This window comes from Hemiscyllium ocellatum, chromosome 17 (assembly GCF_020745735.1).
Source record: "Hemiscyllium ocellatum isolate sHemOce1 chromosome 17, sHemOce1.pat.X.cur, whole genome shotgun sequence".
Taxonomy (NCBI): Eukaryota; Metazoa; Chordata; class Chondrichthyes; order Orectolobiformes; family Hemiscylliidae; genus Hemiscyllium; species Hemiscyllium ocellatum.
Genome location: NC_083417.1, coordinates 24,044,168 through 24,063,926, shown reverse-complemented (window position 1 = coordinate 24,063,926; position 19,759 = coordinate 24,044,168). Strand labels below are relative to the sequence as shown.

General features: G+C 39.0%; 1 protein-coding gene and 1 pseudogene across 1 annotated transcript in view; both read left to right on the top strand.

Annotated features, from left to right (window-relative positions):
- Positions 1-19,759, top strand: part of LOC132824058 (polycystin-1-like protein 2) — a 152,187-nt gene that overhangs the window by 37,357 nt on the left and 95,071 nt on the right. Inside the window, exons 12-18 of the mRNA XM_060838324.1 lie at positions 6,053-6,260; positions 8,795-8,915; positions 9,035-9,179; positions 10,383-10,583; positions 12,856-13,001; positions 15,985-16,176; positions 19,173-19,298. Coding sequence (XP_060694307.1) covers positions 6,053-6,260; positions 8,795-8,915; positions 9,035-9,179; positions 10,383-10,583; positions 12,856-13,001; positions 15,985-16,176; positions 19,173-19,298 — 1,139 coding nt within the window. The remainder of the gene's footprint in view (positions 1-6,052; positions 6,261-8,794; positions 8,916-9,034; positions 9,180-10,382; positions 10,584-12,855; positions 13,002-15,984; positions 16,177-19,172; positions 19,299-19,759) is intronic.
- On the top strand, positions 176-294 carry LOC132824084 (5S ribosomal RNA; annotated as a pseudogene).

Below are 19,759 nucleotides of genomic sequence, written 5' to 3'. Positions count from 1 at the left end.
AATGTGTTGTAACTGAAATTATATATTGAAAAAGACCTGGATTGTTTGTTAAGTCTCTCAACTTTTAGAATCACCATGATTTCAGTTCTTTTATATGTAAATTGCAAAACTTTTTTAAAAGTTACATTCTCAACACCACTGCTAGTGATCACGTCATTCTGGCGGCCCATCTCTCGCCTACGGTCATACTAGTCTGAAAACACCTGATCTTGTCTGATCTCGGAAGCTAAGCAGACTCAGGCCTGGTTAGTACTTGGCTGGGAGACCGCCAGGGGATACCAAGTGCAGTAGGCTTTGTGGGCGGCACGGTGGCACAGTGGTTAGCACTGCTGCTTCACATCGCCAGAGACCCAGGTTCAATTCTCACCTCAGGCAACCGTGTGGAGTTTGCACATTCTCCCCGTGTCTGCGTGGGTTTCCTCTGGGTGGTCCGGCCTCCTCCCACAGTCCAAAAATGTGCACATTAGGTGAATTGGCCATGTTAAATTGCCCGTAGTGTTAGGGGCAGGGGTAAATGTAGGGGAATGGGTCTGGGTGGGTTGCGCTTCAGCGGGTTGGTGTGGATTTGTTGGGCCGAAGCGCCTATTTCCACACTGTAACTAATCTAATCCACGTAAATTTTAACAATTGGTGTCATGTCGGCCAGATGATGCATTTAAGGGTGTGAGCAGCAATGTGTGAGACTGTCTGTGCCATAATGGTCACACTGATTCTAATCTAAAAAAAGGATTTACAGAATCTAACATGGATTTAGGTAGTTTTTAAGCAAGGTAAAATGTAATACTGCAAGAACAAATTTGCCCCACAAACTTATATGTGTATGTGCATAGACAGTCTCACACAGGGCAGCACGCACCTTAAATGCATTATCTCGGCCGACATGACACCAATTATTAAAGTTCACTTGAGAATGTAACTTCTAAAAACGTTTTGCAATTTACATATGAAAGAACTGAAACCAACATGGTCATTCTAAAAGCTGAGAGACTTAACAAACAATCCAGGTCTTTTTCAATATATAATTTCAGTTATATCACACCGTAAACCTTTGCTATAAAGTCTGTATCTTACGATCTTATACTCCACAACCACCTGATGATGGAGCAGCGCTCCGAAAGCTAATGCTTTCAAATAAACCTGTTGGACTATAACCTGGTGTTGTGTGATTTTTTAACTTTGTGCACCCCAGTCCAATTTGATTTGTGCAAATGTACTAACTTGCATTGACATATTCCAATTAAATTTGTCACCATGCCTTTTTGGATTAAACAGTGCTCCAGATGTGACCTGACCATAACTCTATATAACAAGAGATTGTTACCTTCAGCCCTTGAGTGGCTTGATGTTCCAACAATTTATCAAACTGTTGACTACCCAAACTATCACATTCTTTTATCTGATGCATTTATGTTAATTAATAATCAATATCAGTCATTTTAATAATGTAATTCCTCAGCTTGTTCTGTATACTGAAGTGCCTTAGAATTAACTTCCACCATATCTTTAGTAATGTCAGAAAAATTGTATTAGTACCATTGACATCATTCCTCAGTGCATACAAATTACTGCACTCAATTGGGCAATTCCCTTTGGAAGTTCATGTTATCTGCTTCACATTTACTTAAAATGCATTGATGAACTAGTCTGTCGGCTTTCCCAACCGTTCTGACTCCCTGAAGAATATTCCATTCTAACACAGTATTAGTTATCAGTGCCAGTTTAATATCATCCATAAAATTGGAGGCAAACTTACCTTTAATCACTTTAGGGTAATTTTGTAAAATGTTGAAGAGTTTTAATCAAAGCTATTGTACCCCACTTATCACGCTGTTCATCCAGAGCACATCCCGTTTGCACAGTCCCTCTGTATCTCAAACATGCCTCAATAAATCACAACTTGTTCCCAGCCATACATCCAGACAGAAGTGTATTTTCTACAAGCCACCAAGCAAGTTTACTAAAATATTAGTTTAAATTTTTAACTTTATCCACATATTTTCTTAATAATTTTTAAAAAATTCTATTTGATTGCTCTGACAACTAACATTTTGTAAACAAAAGCAGAAATTGCTGGAGAAAGTCAGTAGGTATGGCAGCATCAGTAGACATTTTAGGATAGTAGTGCCTATTTTCAAAAACAGTTTTAGACTGAAATCTCAAATGTTAACGTCAAATTATGAAAGTTACATTTTGATGGTCCATTTTTACTCTCACAACACCAGTTATTAACTGAAAGAAAAACCAAAGAACTGCTGATGTTGGAAATCAGAAATAAAAACAGAAATTACTGGAAAAGCTCAGCAGGTCTGTCACATCTGTGGAGAGAAATCACATTTCGGGTCCAGTGACCCTTCAGAGCTGCATTAACTGAAAGAAGTTTGCCACAAGGTTTTATGTTCTTAAACAAAAGGAAACCATATCACATATAGCTCATCAAGCAATACTAATTTAACACTAGTTTGTTAAGACTTGGAGTATAAAACCATTTCCTCTTTCACTTCCTAATTCCACCCTTATAAATAATGAGATTTTGAGGGTTCATTCAGTTTGTCTCCAGAGATGAAATCAAGTATGCATAATTCTCCAGATTTCATTTTGATTATTCTGCACTGTTGCAGCTCCTCGCTAAAGTGCATCGCTTCATGGGGATCCTTCCATTAGATTTTGTCTAAGAGACCCTTCAACCTTCCTTCAAAAATCTCATGACTATGGACTTGGCAAACTAAGCTTGGGACTCACTGTGTTCATGCATACAGATTTAAAAGTATGAACACTCATTCTCCAATGACTTAATTCTCTTTGGTCTGGACTTACACTTTGAGGATTACTGTAGAATTTTCCCCTATCTTCAAGGTAGGCAAATCTTCCAGCATATTTCCTCCTCATAAACTCTGTCACCAAACAGTGTCTGGGTTCCTACTCTTTCTTCTGCAATAAATAATAAGTCAGTACTTTTCTGTTTAACGTGCATCAGGCTACAATTTATCTCTTTTTCTCCCTCAACTTTTATCAAGCCACAACTGAACAAAATCAAAGCTGCAACTATCTATGATAATCAGTAAGAAATCTTGAAAGGTGATTCCAACAATGGTGGTGCCATGGCATCTGCACGCTACCATTGGCTCTCACTCTGAGTTAGCCAGGCTGTCCCACTATACAGTGGAATGTCCTACTGAAGTGATCAATGAGTTGTTTTAAGCTTAAGTGAAATGGACCAGGACAACAGGACAACTCTGTTTCCATCAGCAGTACCAGTGAAAATCTATTTTCCTGTTGAAGGGAAATAATGATGTAGTGACAGAAGGATCTCTGGTTTCCCTTCTCGAACTCTACTCTTGCCTTCTCTTCTATTCTTCCCCTCCCTCTCTACTGTCCTCTCTTTCCTCTCCATAGTTCAAAGGCTCCATATCCCTCAAACCTTCTTGACCTGCAAAGTGCCTTTGGTCTTGCCCTTCCATGTGCACGATGCAGCAAGATAGGATCTGAGGAGCATAAATTGGGAGCATAGGCTGTCAGGGAAGGATGTTGTTGAAATGTGGAACTTTTTCAAGGAACAGATACGACTTACCCTTGATCTGTATGTACCTGTCAGGCAGGAAAGAGATGGTCGTGTGAGGGAACCTTGGTTGACGAGGGAGATTGAATGTCTTGGAAGGAGGAAGAAGGAGCTTACACAAGGTTGAGGAAACAAGATTCAGACAGGGCATTGGAGGGATACAGGATAGCCAGGAGGGAGCTGAAGAAAGGGATTTGGAGAGCTAAGAGAGGGCATGAAAAATCTTTGGCGGGTAGAATAAGGATAACCCCAAGGCCTTTTATGCGTATGTGAGAAACATGAGAATGACGAGAACGAGGGTAGGTCCGATCAAGGACAATAATGGGAGACTGTGTATTGAGTCGGAAGAGATAGGAGAGGTTTTGAATGAGTACTTTTCTTCAGTATTTACAAATGAGAGGGACCGTATTGTTGAAGAGGAGAGTATGAAATGGACTGGTAAGCTAGAGGAGATACTTGTTAGGAAGGAAGATGTGTTGGGCATTTTGAAAAACTTGAGGATAGACAAGTCCCCCGGGCCTAACGGGATATAACCTAGGATTATGTGGGAAGAAAGAGAGGAAATTGCAGAACCGTTGTCAATGATCTTTTCATCCTCACTGTCAATGGGGGGTGGTGCCAGGGGACTGGAGAGTGGTGAATGTTGTACCCCTGTTCAAAAAAGGGAATAGGGGTAACCCCGGGAATTACAGGCCAGTTAGTCTTACTTTGGTGGTAGGCAAAGTAATGGAAAGGGTACTGAGGGATAGGATTTATGAGTATCTGGAAAGACACAGCTTGATTAGGGACAGTCAGTACGGATTTGTGAGGGGTAGGTCTTGCCTTACAAGTCTTATTGAATTCTTTGAGGTGGTGACCAAGCATATGGATGAGGGTAGAGCAGTGGATGTCATGTACATGGATTTTAGTAAGGCATTTGATAAGGTTCCCCATGGTAGGCTTATGCGGAAAGTCAGGAGGCATGGGATAGTGGGATGTTTAGCCAGTTGGATAGAGAACTGGCTAACCGGTCGAAGTCAGAGAGTGGTGGTAGATGGTAAATATTCAGCCTGGAGCCCAGTTACAAGTGGAGTTCTGCAGGGATCAGTTCTGGGTCCTCTGCTGTTTGTAATTTTTATTAATGACTTGGAAGAGGGAGTCAAAGGGTGTGTCAGTAAATTTGCAGATGCTACGAAGATTGGTGGAGTTGTGGATAGTGAGGAGGGCTGTTGTCGGCTGCAAAGGGACTTAGATATGATGCAGAGCTGGGCTGAGGAGTGGCAGATGGAGTTCAACCCTGTCAAGTGTGAGGTTGTCCATTTTGGAAGGACAAATAAGAATGCAGAATACAGGGTTAATGGTAGGGTTCTTAGTAAGGTGGAGGAGCAGATGGATCTTGAGGTCTATGTTCATAGATTTTTGAAAGTTGCCACTCAGGTGGATAGAGCTTGTAAGAAGGCCTATGGTGTATTAGCGTTCATTAGCAGAGGGATTGAATTCAAGAGTCGTGAGGTGATGTTGCAGCTGTATAGGACCTTGTTAAGGCCACATTTGGAGTACTGTGTGTAGTTCTGGTCGCCTCATTTTAGGAAAGATGTGGAAGCTTTGGAGAGGGTGCAGAGGAGATTTACCAGGATGTTGCCTGGAATGGAGAATAGGTTGTACGAGGATAGGTTGAGAGTGCTAGGCCTTTTCTCATTGGAATGGAGAAGGATGAGGGGTGACTTGATAGAGGTTTATAAGATGATCAGGGGAATAGATAGAGTAGACAGTCAGAAACTTTTTCCCTGGGTACAACAGAGTGTTACAAGGGGACATAAATTTAAGGTGAAGGGTGGAGGTATAGGGGAGATGTCAGGGGTGGGTTCTTTACCCAGAGAGTGGTGGGGGCATGGAATGCGCTGCCCGTGGGAGTGGTAGAGTCAGAATCATTGGTGACCTTTAAGCGGCAATTGGATAGGTACATGGATAGGTGCTTAAGCTAGGACAAATGTTCGGCACAACATTGTGGGCCGAAGGGCCTGTTCTGTGCTGTATTGTTCTATGTTCTATGTTCTATGTTTAACACCATGAAGAACCAGCTGCTTTTACTTAAGAAAGCAGAAAGAATCTTGGAGCAAAACCTTAGCACCTTGGGTTATAAATTTTTATGCTAGGGTACATTAACTCCACTACTCAAGTGCAATACAATTTTAGCTTTAGGCTGTTAAACTTGTAATTTAGGAGTTAAGGGTGGGCTGATACACTTTTTGGTTTGTATAACCTGAGATAAAATAGTGATGCTTACAATGAGTGTCTCTGTCTACCCTCAGGATGTCGTGCATATTTAAGCTGATTTTAAGGTTAGCACTAATACCTTTTCATTATAAAAACAACTTGCAATTCACGTAATTAAAGATCTGAATAATCAGACTGTGAACCAAGCAACAGATGTAATTTTCCTATCTATATTATAAATTAAACATGAAATTGTATTTAATTATTTTTCTGCATGTTATCTCTCTTTATCTTGTGAAGGTGTATGCTGGCCATTATGGGATATTTGTGTGCAGAATAACCAAATTATTACAACTCACCAGGACCTGATCATCCATCCATCTTGCCTGCCTCCACCAAATTCTTTCATTTCAATCAAGCTAACTGTAAGTAAACCTGACACAACGAACAGTACAGCAGAGAAATGTCTGATCTTCACCAAGAAGAGCAAAAAGGGGATGAATATCAGGTAGGGGAATGATGTTTAGATTGAAGATTTCTGTTTGTAGCATGGTTAGTGAGCTCAGTCATTTTTTTATGCATAGTCTATAAGTCATTCTCTATAATAATTTTGCATGCCTGCAGACTTTGTATAAATATGTGTCCAGTTTAATTATAGTTCTGAGCATTGACTGCAAGTGTATTGTCAATTTGTAATAGTTTGAAGGATAATGTTACCTGACAGATTTGTGTTTCTTACCTTTTAACAGTCTCCCAACCAAAGTCCAGCTTCCTACTGGATTGCCATCATTTAGGATGTGTACCCTGAAACAAATGAGATTAGAGGCTCCCAGTTCTGGATTGCTTTCAGTAATCCTCTCCACGCTAACCAGCAATACCAGTTTAGAGTTGAATTCTCACTGACCTACTATGAACATCCTTGGACATAGTGATTTATAGTTTCCCATGGAAATTATCAGAGGGTCTTTTGGCCAAAAAGCATTTTCTTTATAATTGGTCATTAGAAGGATTATAACAATATGAGCAAAGAAATAAGCAATAACCTTAAGATAATCTAAGTAGAATGGATATAATTACAGCAGTCCCCAGGTTGTGACATTTTCGAATATAATGATTGCTGAATTTTCAAATAAAATAACTTTGTCCTTTCATATGATAAGGGTGTATCAGAAGATGATGCCAGCATACAAAATACTAGGGGTGGGTTTGCAATCAGATTTCAATTTGGACATTTACCACACAAAATTATCATAAACTTGAAGTCTACTTAGAATTGACAACAAGAGAGAGATGACTCAAGGAAATAAACTTATCATCTGCCAACTCTGACATTGACTTTTTTCTCCATCATACTCAGAGATCTCTCCATTACCATTGTATAACTACCAGAGTGGTTCTCATTGTTTGCAAGAGATTATGAAACATTTCCAATATCTCACACTATTCTTGATTCTAAAGTATTTCAAACCTCAATGAAAATGTAAAAGAATGTCATATTTCAAGTCAAATTTGTTCCTTCTTACAGTGTCATGTTATCATAAAACATTCAAACCAATTTTTGTTGGTAATTGTAAAACGATGCATTCAGTGAAACAAAATGCTAAAATGTTTCTTAAGAGATGTACATTATATTACTTTTAAAGAACAGATTTTAGCAAATATTAGAGTGTCTAAATTAGGGCTTTACCTCACAGCAGATCAGTTCATACTCAAGAGGCATGTTCATTATCACTGCAGTCAATGAAGGTATTGGGTAAAAATGTTGGTTAATGCAACAAGATCTGTGAGTCATTGGGAGTGATTTAGTTCAAGAAAAACTCTTTGGGTGACTCCAGTAGATGCAACAAAGTGTATACCAGAGCTTAAGCAATGCGAATTTGCCTGTAACTTATTAACAACAGGAAGTTCAGTTATCTGAGTTTGTTTTCTAATTTATTAATAAGCAGCAGTATTTGATATCTTCAAAATATAACAAGCATTTTAAGTTATATAATGCTTCAATATAATGAAATGACTCAAAGCGCTTCACATGAGCATTCTAAAACAAAATATAACATTGACATACATAAAAGGATATTTACATCGTATTTTCTTTTAGATTGTTCCAGTGAAAAGTAAATACTTTGTTGGGAACTTTAGTTGTCTAACCTAGGGGTGCCCAGCTTATAGACTGTGGGCTACATAGGGCCAACCAGAGCATGACAATACAGCATGCCAAATCAAGGACAGGCTGATGTTGGAGCTGCTGCCTCCCGAATCAGCAAGAAGGCAGAATCAGGGATGGAAAACATGTTAGGCCCAGCGATAGGAGCATCCCATCCCTAGACTAATGAAAGGTTTGCCTTGGGTGTCATCTTGGTGCCACGGGACATATTTGGAAATCATCACAAGTGCTGCAACTGTTGGCTGTGTCAGGACTCTGTGGTCACCACAGGTTAATATATTGTTTTCCTAAGAATACAGCCATGTTAATGCAGAATTTCAGAAAATAAATATTGTGGACAGGATACAATTAAAAAGAGCCAATAGTTTGTGAAATCTGGGGTTATTTTTGTTTATCAAAGTAATATCTAATAAGGTAGGGTTGTAGGAAAAAATGCACAGTGAGCTCTGAAAACATTGTTTCATCATTTCTCAGACCACTTCAGACAGCTCACTAACTCAACAAGTATAATATTTTTAATCAGGCAGATGTTTTCTGATTTCTTATCTTCCATAAACATGCATTGTTAGACTCTATAAATCCTCTAAAAATCAAAATATTTTAAAGAGATGGTTATGAACATTGTGAAAATTGAAATCTAATAATGCATAAAATGTAAATAAACCTAACTTTCAATTATTGTAATTTGAAAACTGATGAATGTCTTTACAGATTTCATAATGGTATGAAAGTTTTCAAAATATATCTTGAGTTGTGCCCGTATAAAGTTATGCTTTGGTCTCCATGGCCCATCAATGCAAAAAGGTTGGGCACCACTGGTCTAATCACAACAGTTATAACTTGAAGATGAACCTGACTAATCAACTGCTATATTTTAGATGTGAGAACAACTGCAATCCAGTTGATATTTCAAAAAATGTTACGTTGACTGTTGATTGTCAAGATTGCAAGAATCCAGTTAAATATAATTGGTATAGAGTGAATCCATCAAAACACCAGGTAAAGGGGAAAAAAAACCTCATAATTAAAACTTTAGCGCAAATAGAGCACTTTTAAATATATCAATTAATCTTACCTTACTTTTGATAGTGTAATAATATGCATACTTTTTACTTCAGATCAACCTTCCTTCTGCCTGTAATGTCAAACAGCAAAATGTTCCTCGACAATCATTGACATTAATGAGGGAAAACACAGCTGTTCTTGTCTTGGGAAAGGAAGATCTGGTTAATTTTGCTCCTGTATTAAAAGTGAGAGCAGTCGGTAGGTCACACATGTCTCCTTAGCAATCAAATTTGCTTTTGAAAAATGTTGAAGTGATTGACTATTCGATGTTGGAAAAAGCTCAAATATAAATCAGCCAAAAGGCTGCAATATTTGGTGGTATAAGTAGACGTATAATCCACACTGTGTATGTAGGTTTGATATATCCAATTAGTATATTAGTCACATTAGTATTAGTACATGATTAGTAATTAATAAAATTCCAGGTGTCTATCTCAGTAAGAGACATCCTGCGGTATGTGTTACATAGGCTAATATATTGAAAAATCAGATCATATCAAGTTGTGTCTTACATGAGATTCAAAGCTGTCACATGCAAATACTGTATTGACCAGCTGTGGCATGAAACTCATCTCTTCAGAGATAAAGTTAATCTTCCAACTTTTCTTTCATGCTCATTTGGTGCAGTTTGATTTCAGTAGCCAAAAACAAAAGTAAAAGTCAGACTTGCTGACTTATATTTGTTTATTAAACTCATGCCTATACCTAAGGTTTCTTTGCCCTTCATTTGTTTTGCCACTTTTTGATGCACCAGCCTTATAACTTTAATAAAAACTGTCGATGGGTTGTCTCCAAAAGGTTTGCTGAGTATTTGTCTACCTGTGGGTGACTCTTGCCTAATTGTACCCAGAACATTACATTTCACTGACGTGCATTTTGTTTCTTTCCTTCTCTTTAACCGCAAATGATTATTAGCTGAATTTAAAGATCTCTTGCATTTCTTAAACCTTTTTTCTCACCCATCCACTTTGTATTATAGACAGAAAGAAAAGTGAAGAGTCTCAAAATGGGACATTTTTTTTTCCTGATTTTGTAGTGTTCTTCTCCTGAGGTACATTACCTGATGATCCCATTTGCTGAACATCACAGGGAAAATCTGGAATTGCTACGGTGTACAATATGAAGCATGTTCACTGACACTCTGCAGGCTGGCCAACTATGGTTGGTCAAATGTTGTCTGGGATCCAAATGTGAAACAAGTCTACCTGAGTTTGGTCAATTGCTTAACTTTTCAAGGTTTGGTTCCTGATTTGTCTGCGTACATGTTGTCCGAAGGTGAAAGTCATTCAGGGAAAATGAATGTTGATAGGTGGAGCTTACAAGTACTTTGTTAACATTGTTAGAACTACAGTAGGAGCAAAATAAAATTGTATATTTATTCCATGTATGTTTTACTTTTAGGGATCAGTGACAGTGGTGAATATAAATACAAAGATTACGTTGTTAGTATGATGCCTCAACTACCAGTGCCATCCTGTAATGTTTTTCCAAAAGAAGGGTCAACAGTCACAACAAAATTCAGTGCAAAATGCACCATCAATTGCAGTTCTGAATCATCCTGCAATTCTTCAGACCTTACTTACTGTTTCTTTGTAAAACCAGGTAATAACTTGTTTGGCTCAAGAGTATTGTTGCTTTAAGGCATGCGTTTAGGTTTCTTTGGACTGAAAATTGGAATTCCAAGATCTATGGTTTCAAAAGTATCGCTGTGAGAAAACACACACTCTCAATCTTTTTATAGCACTCCAAAGATTGTAAGAGTGATACAATTAACATTTACCATGATTAATTCATCCAATGAAAGAGGGATAATACCATTATCCTTTGCAATGCTACCTATTTTTTTTCTTTTCATTTATGCAATGATGGACAGTGTGATGAGACATTGAATAAGTCAGGGGAATCTTTGCCCAGAAAGAAACAATTGCAGCTTAACAAAAAAGCAAAAAACAAACTGGAAAAATATTGAAACAACAGATCAAATACATTAACATCTGTCAAGAGAAAATATTAATGATGTCCAGGATAAAGACCAAAAGTTCACATCTCAAATATTGATCTCTGATTTCCTTTCAATGTGCTGAAGGACCTTCTTTGTATTTTCAGAAATTCCTGTTTTTCTTTACAATTAAAAGCAAGTTAAAAAAGAAGCCCATTAACATGCTCATGCCAGTTTTAATGAAACAATGGGACAAAATAGGAGATATAGTAATGATGATTCAATAATTGTACATTTGCTATCATTTCTTCCATATCTCTAAGTATTGACCTTTCCTTTTATACTATTGACCATTTGGTTAATTTAGTTTATTTCTGTAATATCTCGAACATGTAGAATTTGGAAAATCAATGGACACCTGGCTGTATGATTGACAGTGACAATAATCACCTTTAATTAAAAGGATTTCAGATGCTACTTTATACATTCCTTGTTTGCTTCTTTTCTTAAGACATTGGCCCCAGCATTGAAAATACCTTGAGTGGGAATGGGAAATTCAGATGCAAAAATCTCCCACAGGTCCCATTGACTTTAAAAGTCAGACCTGTCTTAAAATTTTCAATAGGTTTCCCACCTAACAGCCTGCTTGGCTGTCAGATATAAAGCTGAATAACAAATTGGAGGTAAGTTAGGTTTCCATTCTTTGCTGGCAAAAGAAATTGAACACTGAGTAAGTAGGAGGATTCAGACCATTCAAGGGGCTAGGGAGATTGGGCCGTTGCAGAGATGAGAGTTGGCTGATTGTGGAGATCCCATAGCTGTGGACAAAAATTAAGGGTTGGTGGGCTGTAAGGAAGGACTGTTGCAATGTTGGGCAAACATTACTACCTAGACATCTGGACATTCTCACTTTCTGTTCCTGAGACTTGGGAAACCTAGTCTACAGTAATTATTGAAGATGGACAATGTATCAGATGGAGGCATGAGGCCTCCCTTAAATGATTTAAGGGTCAGCCTACTTCCTGACAGAGGTTGTCAGTTTACCCTCACCACCCTTTCAACCAATCCTGACTCAGTTCTGTTAAAGCTGAAAATGGGTGAGTTGGAAGCAAGCTGAAGTTGAGTTACCCATAGTTTATTTTGAAACCAACCTCCACCCACTCAGGATGTTAACATTTTTCCCATGAAATTAGAAAAGCAAAATGATTATTTAGCTATAGCAATGAAGCAGACAACACCATCAAATATAAATGCTTAGTTATGGAAACTATGCTGATATATTAATATATTTAAATGTCATGTATATGGCATTGATAGAAAATGATTTTAGCAGTAATGCTTGTAATAAGAGCATCATGACCGGCAATAATATAAGGACGTAGAAGTGGTGTTTCTACAGTTGGATAATAATATTGTCTGAATTTAAGTTTACGTTTTAACTGGGGATTTACTTCATTTGTGGGTTATCTAGACAAGAATTGACTTTATTGTAGATTGTATTTTCTGAAGAAGGGCTTACGCCCGAAACATCGATTCTCCTGCTCCTCGGATGCTGCCTGGCCTGCTATGTTTTTCCAGCACCACCTTTTTCAACTTTATTGTAGATTGGTAAACTTTTAAGTGAAGTGGTCATTTGACTTCAGGCTCTCTGCCTTTATTCCTGATGAAGGGCTTTTGCCGAAACGTTGATTTCGCTGCTCCTTGGATGCTGCCTGAACTGCTGTGCTCTTCCAGCGCCACTGATCCAGAATCTGGTTTCCAGCATCTGCAGTCATTGTTTTTACCCCATTCTAACTGTGCCCACTCCCCCATAGCTCCATTATTTTCTCCCCTCAAATATTTATCTAATTTCCATTTGAAAGCTACTCTTGAATCTACTTCCTCTATTCATTCAGGCAGAGAACTTCAAATCATGATGTGCTAATGTCTTTTCAGATGTTCCTTTACACTGTGGATCACAGCCAATATTGCCACCTACTTACCTACCACTGGGAGACTCAAAGAATGATAACCAGTTGAATATCACAATAACTGTCAGAAATAGTGCGGGCTCCATTACAAGTGTTATTACTACAGTGGTGGTAAGTTGTTGGGATGTTATCAGTTAGATCAATTTTTCACACAGTGTGCGATCGCAGTCAAATCATGAATTTTAATATAAGCTCACCATTCAAATCTTTCTTTTCAGTAGTTTTTGAATTGAAATCGTTGATGATTTATCTTCAGTTTTAGTTGCTAATTAACCTGCCTTTGAGAGAGTCCAATGAGGACACTTGGGTGCTTGACAATTATTACTTTTATTACCATTATTTTAGTCTGAGAATGCTAAGTGGCCTGCATAGAGTGGATGTGGAGATTGTTTCCACTGGTAGGAGAGACTAGGACACAAGGACACAGCCACAGAGTGAAGAGGCAACCCTTTAGAACTGAATTGAGGAGGAATTTCTTCAGTCAGAGGGTAGTGAATCTGTGGAACTCATTGCCACAGAAGGCTGTGGAGGCCAAGTCATTGAGTGCATTTAAGATAGACAGGTTCTTTGTTAATAAGGGGATCAAAGGTTATGAGGAGAAGTCAGGAGAATGAGATGAAGAATCACATCAGCCATGGTTGAATGTAAACTCATTGGGCCAAATGGCTTATTTCTGTTCCTATGTCTTATAATCTTATGTAGGGGAATGAGTCTGGGTGAATTACTCTTTGGAGGGTCAGTGTGGACTTGTTGGGCCGAAGGGCCTATTTCCACACTTTAGGATATCTAATCTAATCTAATCTATTTGGGATCTTGACTGAGGAAGTCAATGTAGCTTTACCATCAGGTCAGCAAAATGAGTAGAGGAACTGGACTAGGAGAAGCTCAGATATTTTAGCGTTTTTTTTAACTAATGTCTGGATCCCACATCGTGGTTTTATGCCAGATGCCACTTCCTGCTAGTTTTGGATGAGAAACTAACTCCAGGGTGCCCCAACAAGGTCTTGGATTCACTTGCCTGGGCTTCATCCTGCCAAGGTTTTGCCAAGTTTACCGTTGCCCTTTCAAATTATAGGCCACACCTGGAGTACTGCTTGCAGTTTTGGTTTCGTTACTTGAGAAAGGATTAGATTAGATTAGATTATATACAGTGGAAACATGCCCTTCGGCCTAACAAGTCCACACCGACCCTGTGAAGAGCAACCCACCCAGACCCATTTACCCCTTCACCTAACACTACAGACAATTTAGCATGGCCAATTCACCTAACTTGCACATTTTTGGACTGTGGGAGGAAACTGGAGAATCCAGAGGAAACCCACGCAGACACGGGAGAATGTGCAAACTCCACACAGACAGTTGCCAGAGGCGGGAATTGAACCCGGGTCTCTGGTGCTGTGAGGCGGCAGTGCTAACCACTGTGCCACCGTGCCGCCCACGGGCACCAGACGGGGTGCAGAGGGGGTTCACTAGGTTGATTCCAGCGTTGAGGGAGTTGGCTTATGAGGACAGACTGAGTAGACTGGGATTACATTCATTGGCATTTAGAATGAGGGGAGATCTTATAGAAACATATAAAATTATGAAGAAAATAGATAAGATAGAAGTAGAGAGGATGTTTCCACTAGAGGGTGAAAATTGGACAAGGGGGCATAGCCTCAAAATTAGAGGGAGCAGATTTTGGAGTGAATTGAGGAGGAACTTCTTCACCCAGAGGGTTGTAAATCTAAGGAATTCCCTGCCCAGTGAAGTAGTTCAGGCTTCCTCGACAAATGCTTTCAAAGCTAAGATAAGATAATTTTTTGAACAGTGAGAGGGTTGATAAGTTGAGCTGAGGCCACAAAAAGATCAGCCATGATATTACTGAATGGTGGAGCAGGCTAGAAGGGCCACATGGTCTACTCCTGCTCCTAGTTCTTATGATCTAATGTATAGGATGCACCTATTCATCACCCTCCTGAATCAATTCATCTGTCTCCTGAATCTATTCATTTTCCTCCTGCATCTGGCTGTGGTATCTTACATAATCAAGCAGCCTTTCCTCTCTGTTGGCCACACAAAACCACCATAGTATGCATGTAATATTTTTGATTTAGAGGGAAAATTGACTAAGAAAATATGGCTTCATCTACCCTCTTCCTCATGGCAATGTTGCACACAATAACCTTATATTTATGTGGAAATACTAATGAGCTATTCTTTATTTCAAATCCCTTTTATTTTAGGAGTAAATGGGCTGTTTACAATTCTATACACACAAAACCATTCTGGGACTTTGGGAGACTCAGAGTCAATTCAGAGATGATTAGCCATTGTCTCCAAGCATGTATACTTCACACTTTTTCTCAGCAAAACAATCTAAATCATCCTTTGACTCTAACAATGAAATCATTCAGGCTTACTCTAACTACAAAAGATATTATTTATTTTTCCTCAATTTAAAACCCCTAGACTCAAAATATGGGTAAAGTCACCATGATTGTACCAGACCAAAGGCCTGCTCTCTCATCAGAGACAAAGGGAGAGAGAGAGAGATGACAGGTGGTGGTTTAACCTGAAGGTCACCATACCTCAGGCAAGGGGAACGGTTGAGAAAAAGAATCAGCAAGTGCAAGAATAGAATTCATGCTGTTGTCATCACTCTGCATTTCAAACCAGCCATCCAACTAATTCATACATTACCCAAAATAACTGATAAATATTTTAATCACATCATTATAGATTAATGAGGATTAAACATACTAAATGGAATATGGTTGGGGAATAGCTATGTTTAGAGATTAGGGTTAGCACGTGGTAAATGGTTTTTGAAAGTATTTGGGCTATGTTGTTAATCCAAGCATTATCCCATCTGCAGTTGTAATTTCTCCAAATCCAGCATTTTGTAAAAATTAAATTCAAAATCTCAAACAGCCCTAGTGGGATTTGAATTTTTATTCAGTCGCTGGTAATAAATCTGATTAATCCTTTCACACTACTTGTTCTAACTTGTAAATAATATTGCATGTGGACAATAGATTGGGGTCACAGAAGAATCATTTGTTTAGAAAAAGACATGTTGTTAGATTTATTTTTTTCCCCATTCTAACCGCAGGTTCGTAAGTTCTCAAATACTGGTAATGCCAAGGACCTGGCAACACTCTTTTCAGAAAATTTAGAAGATATATCAAATTCAACAACCAACAGTTCTTTACTAATCCAGCTGTTTGAGTCTGTCTCTTCTGAGCTGAATCAAGATGCCAGTGCAGGAATCATGGGCAAACTAGCACTAGAAGACAAAAAACAGGTGACAATTTTTCTTAAAAGTGGCGATTGTACAAATGAATAAAGCACTGACAACTAATACCTTTAGTTCTGAATGGGAGCTCAAGTTCATAATAGCCAAATCCACCAATTTAAAGATTGAATTAAAAATTTTGAAGTGCTGGAATTGTGTCAGCCATTTATTTTGATCATATAATATCAATGTTGTGGTTACTTTTCCTGCAACACATTTTCAGCTCTGATCTCCAGCATCTGCAGTCCTCACTTTCTCCTAGTTGATTTCTCTTTTACTCCCTGGTGAGTGAAAACAGTTGTACCTCCTACAACCATAGGAACTATTTTTACAATAATTGACAACCAAACATTAGTTAGGCAGTCTATGCATCATAAATGAAGTTTACATTAAAGCATCATGAATATATGATACATTCATGTCTAATTTTCATGTTATTGATATTGTATTCAAAAGATTTGTATAGATTTGTAGCTTGGGTGCTCGTTGTTGTGGTTCTTGTTCGCCGAGCTGGGAATTTGTGTTGCAGACTTTTCGTCCCTTGTCTAGGTGACATCCTCAGTGCTTGGGAGCCTCCTGTGAAGCGCTTCTGTGATTTTTCCTCCGGCATGTATAGTGGTTTGAATCTGCTGCTTCCGGTTGTCAGTTCCAGCTGTCCGCTGCAGTGGTCGGTATATTGGGTCCAGGTCGATGTGCTTATTGATTGAATCTGTGGATGAGTGCCATGCTTCTAGGAATTCCCTGGCTGTTTTCTGTTTCACAGATTCTCTGTTTCAATTATTGTAAAAATGGTTCCTATAGTTGTAGGAGGTACAACTATTTTCACTCACCAGGGAGTTAAAGAGAAATCAACTAGGAGAAAGTGAGGACTACAAATGCTGGAGATCAGAGCTGAAAATGTGTTGCTGGAAAAGCGCAGCATTTCCAACACCCCTCCCCAAGTCCCTCCTCCCCACCTTTTATCTTAGCGTGCTTGGTACACTTTCCTCATTCCTGAAGAAGGGCTCATGCCCGAAACGTCGATTCTCCTGCTCCTTGGATGCTGCCTGACCTGCTGCGCTTTTCCAGCAACATATTTTCAGTAAAAGAGAAATGGTAACATCTTAAAGCTGCTGGAGTTCAACTCTAATCCATGTAACTTGAATTAACTCAGTTCGATGGATTTAGGTTAAGTGAGAACAGATGTCCATTCAAATTTGATTCGCTCATAAGCAGAAATATATTTTCAGAGCATTTTGAGCAACAGATGAAGCTGGCCATTTCATGCAGTAGTAATACAAGCAGTATTTTCCACTAGCAGAAGGCTGCTGTCAAAAACACATTGTGCCTGCCACACAAATGAAAAGTGTGGTGTGTGAATTTCAGTGCTGGTGTGATGCCAGGTACATTGTCCATACATTCTAATGTCAAATGTCTGGGTGGAATGTTCTTTGCAGGATCAGTGTAGACTTGATGGACTGAAAAGCCTGCATCCACACTGTAGGGATTCTGTGATTTTATCAGTAGGTTCCTGGTGGCTTCAGCTTGGAGGAGTGGGATTCTGGTGGCTCCAGCTCAGAGAATTATGTTCCCTGATGGCTTGGAGAAGTCTCCACTTTGGCCAAGAGTCCCCAATTACTCAGGGTATGTCCCGTTGGCAGTGAGTGCCTTCAAGTCCCCATCCAAGAACATTGACCTAGGGCAAGAACGAGCATAATGGCAGCATATCTCTGATTCACTTAGAATATAGTTATCCACTTTAAAACTGCACTTTGTAGTGGAATGACCAACAATTTTCATTGCAATGCTGCTGCTAATCAACACAATTGCCATCATCTATCCCACCGGCAGGACAGACCCAGCAGAGGTGGCCGCACAGTGGTGTACAGTTGAGAGGGAGTGGTCCTGAAAATCTTATGTCTTCAGGTCATATATGGACAAAGAAACCTTTGCTAATTACCATGTACTGCCTCCCCTTAGCTGATGAATCAGTACTCCTCTATGTTCAATGATATTTTAAAAGAAGTACTGAGGGTGGCAAGGGTGCAGAATGCACATTGTGGGCGGGGAGGAGCTTCAATGTCTATTACCAACAGTGGCTTAGCAGCACCACTTCTGATCAAGCTGGTCAAGTCCTTGAGGACATAACTGCTAGATTGGGTCCGCAGCAGGTGATGAGGCAATCAACAAGAAGGAATAACATACTTGACCTTATCCTTAACAATCTGCCTGCTGCAGGTGCAAATGTCCATGATATTATGGGCAAAAGTGACCACCTTGCAGGCCTTATAGAGACTAAATTTTGACTTCACGCTGAAGATACCCTCCAGTATGTTGTGTGGCACTATCACTATGATAAATGAGTGGACTTTGAATGGATCTAGCAACTCAAGCTTGATTATTTATATGGCACAGTGCATTTATAATGGGGTAAGCAGCAGCAAATGACATGAGAAACGTCACAAGGCTCAGAAAGAGGAATGCTCCATGAAGCTAGTCAAAATTGTGACTTTGCCTATTTTTGATAAAAGTCAGCCCAATGTCTAATTTTGGATGTGATTCTGCAATTGAATAATTTGAATTTGGTTAAATGTACACTAATTTAATGTTATCACTCAGCTTTGCAATGTTGCTCACTCACGCTTAGTGGAATTTACATACATTCATATACATGGGCTTGTCCTTTTCAAGAAAAATAATCACATCCAAGCATTGCAACTTTTTAGAATTAAATAAAAGAACATGAGGGACAATATTTGTCGATGCATTTTCCATGGCAATATCTGAAACCCATCAGAGTCAATTTGCCAGGTCATGTGGTATAATTTGTTGTTCCCATTGAAATTGTCCTGGTGAGAGCAAGACAAAAAAACGTCAACAGCGTGCTTTATTTCCAGCAACACTGTATTCAGATTCTGTGCTGCCAAGTGCTATAAATATATGTTAATTTTACAAAGAGGAATTTATTGGAAAATAATACAAATATGTCTGTTTTTGTTTGCTATTGTCAAAAACATCCCCACAAGTTGAGGGAAACCATGCTTTCAAACTTGTCTGTTGTGGATGTCTCATCACTGCACTTGGCTGTTCAAGTTTCAGAAGTTCTGAAACAGCTAACCTACAAGTCTGATGAACTCACATCTACATCACAGGTAACTCTCGTCTTGTTCAATTACATTTTTACTGCTTCCCAATATCCCCCCTCCACAATGATCCTGACTGCCCTTGCTATTCTGACTTCTGCAGAAAGATTCTGTACATAGTAGTTGAACCACAATTGTACTATCCTGCACAATTCGGTGAGCAGAAGTTTAATTCGTTCATCTGTGGTTTTCTGAAAACTGGAACCTTAGCTCATTGCCTGTAATTGCTTCACCTTGAATTGGTCCCTTGGCGATATTATTTCTCTGGTGGATGATTGCCATTGCCTACCAGTATCAGGAGTTGTGATAAGGAATGTCGCAAAGCTACCTTCTACCAGAATAGAAATTAAACTGGCATTAACCTGAAAGACACATTAACTATACAGCCAATTGAGCTAACCAATAAGAAATAAATAGTCTACCTCAAGACATTCATCCCTAAAGTGAAAAACCCCTCCAAATATTAATGC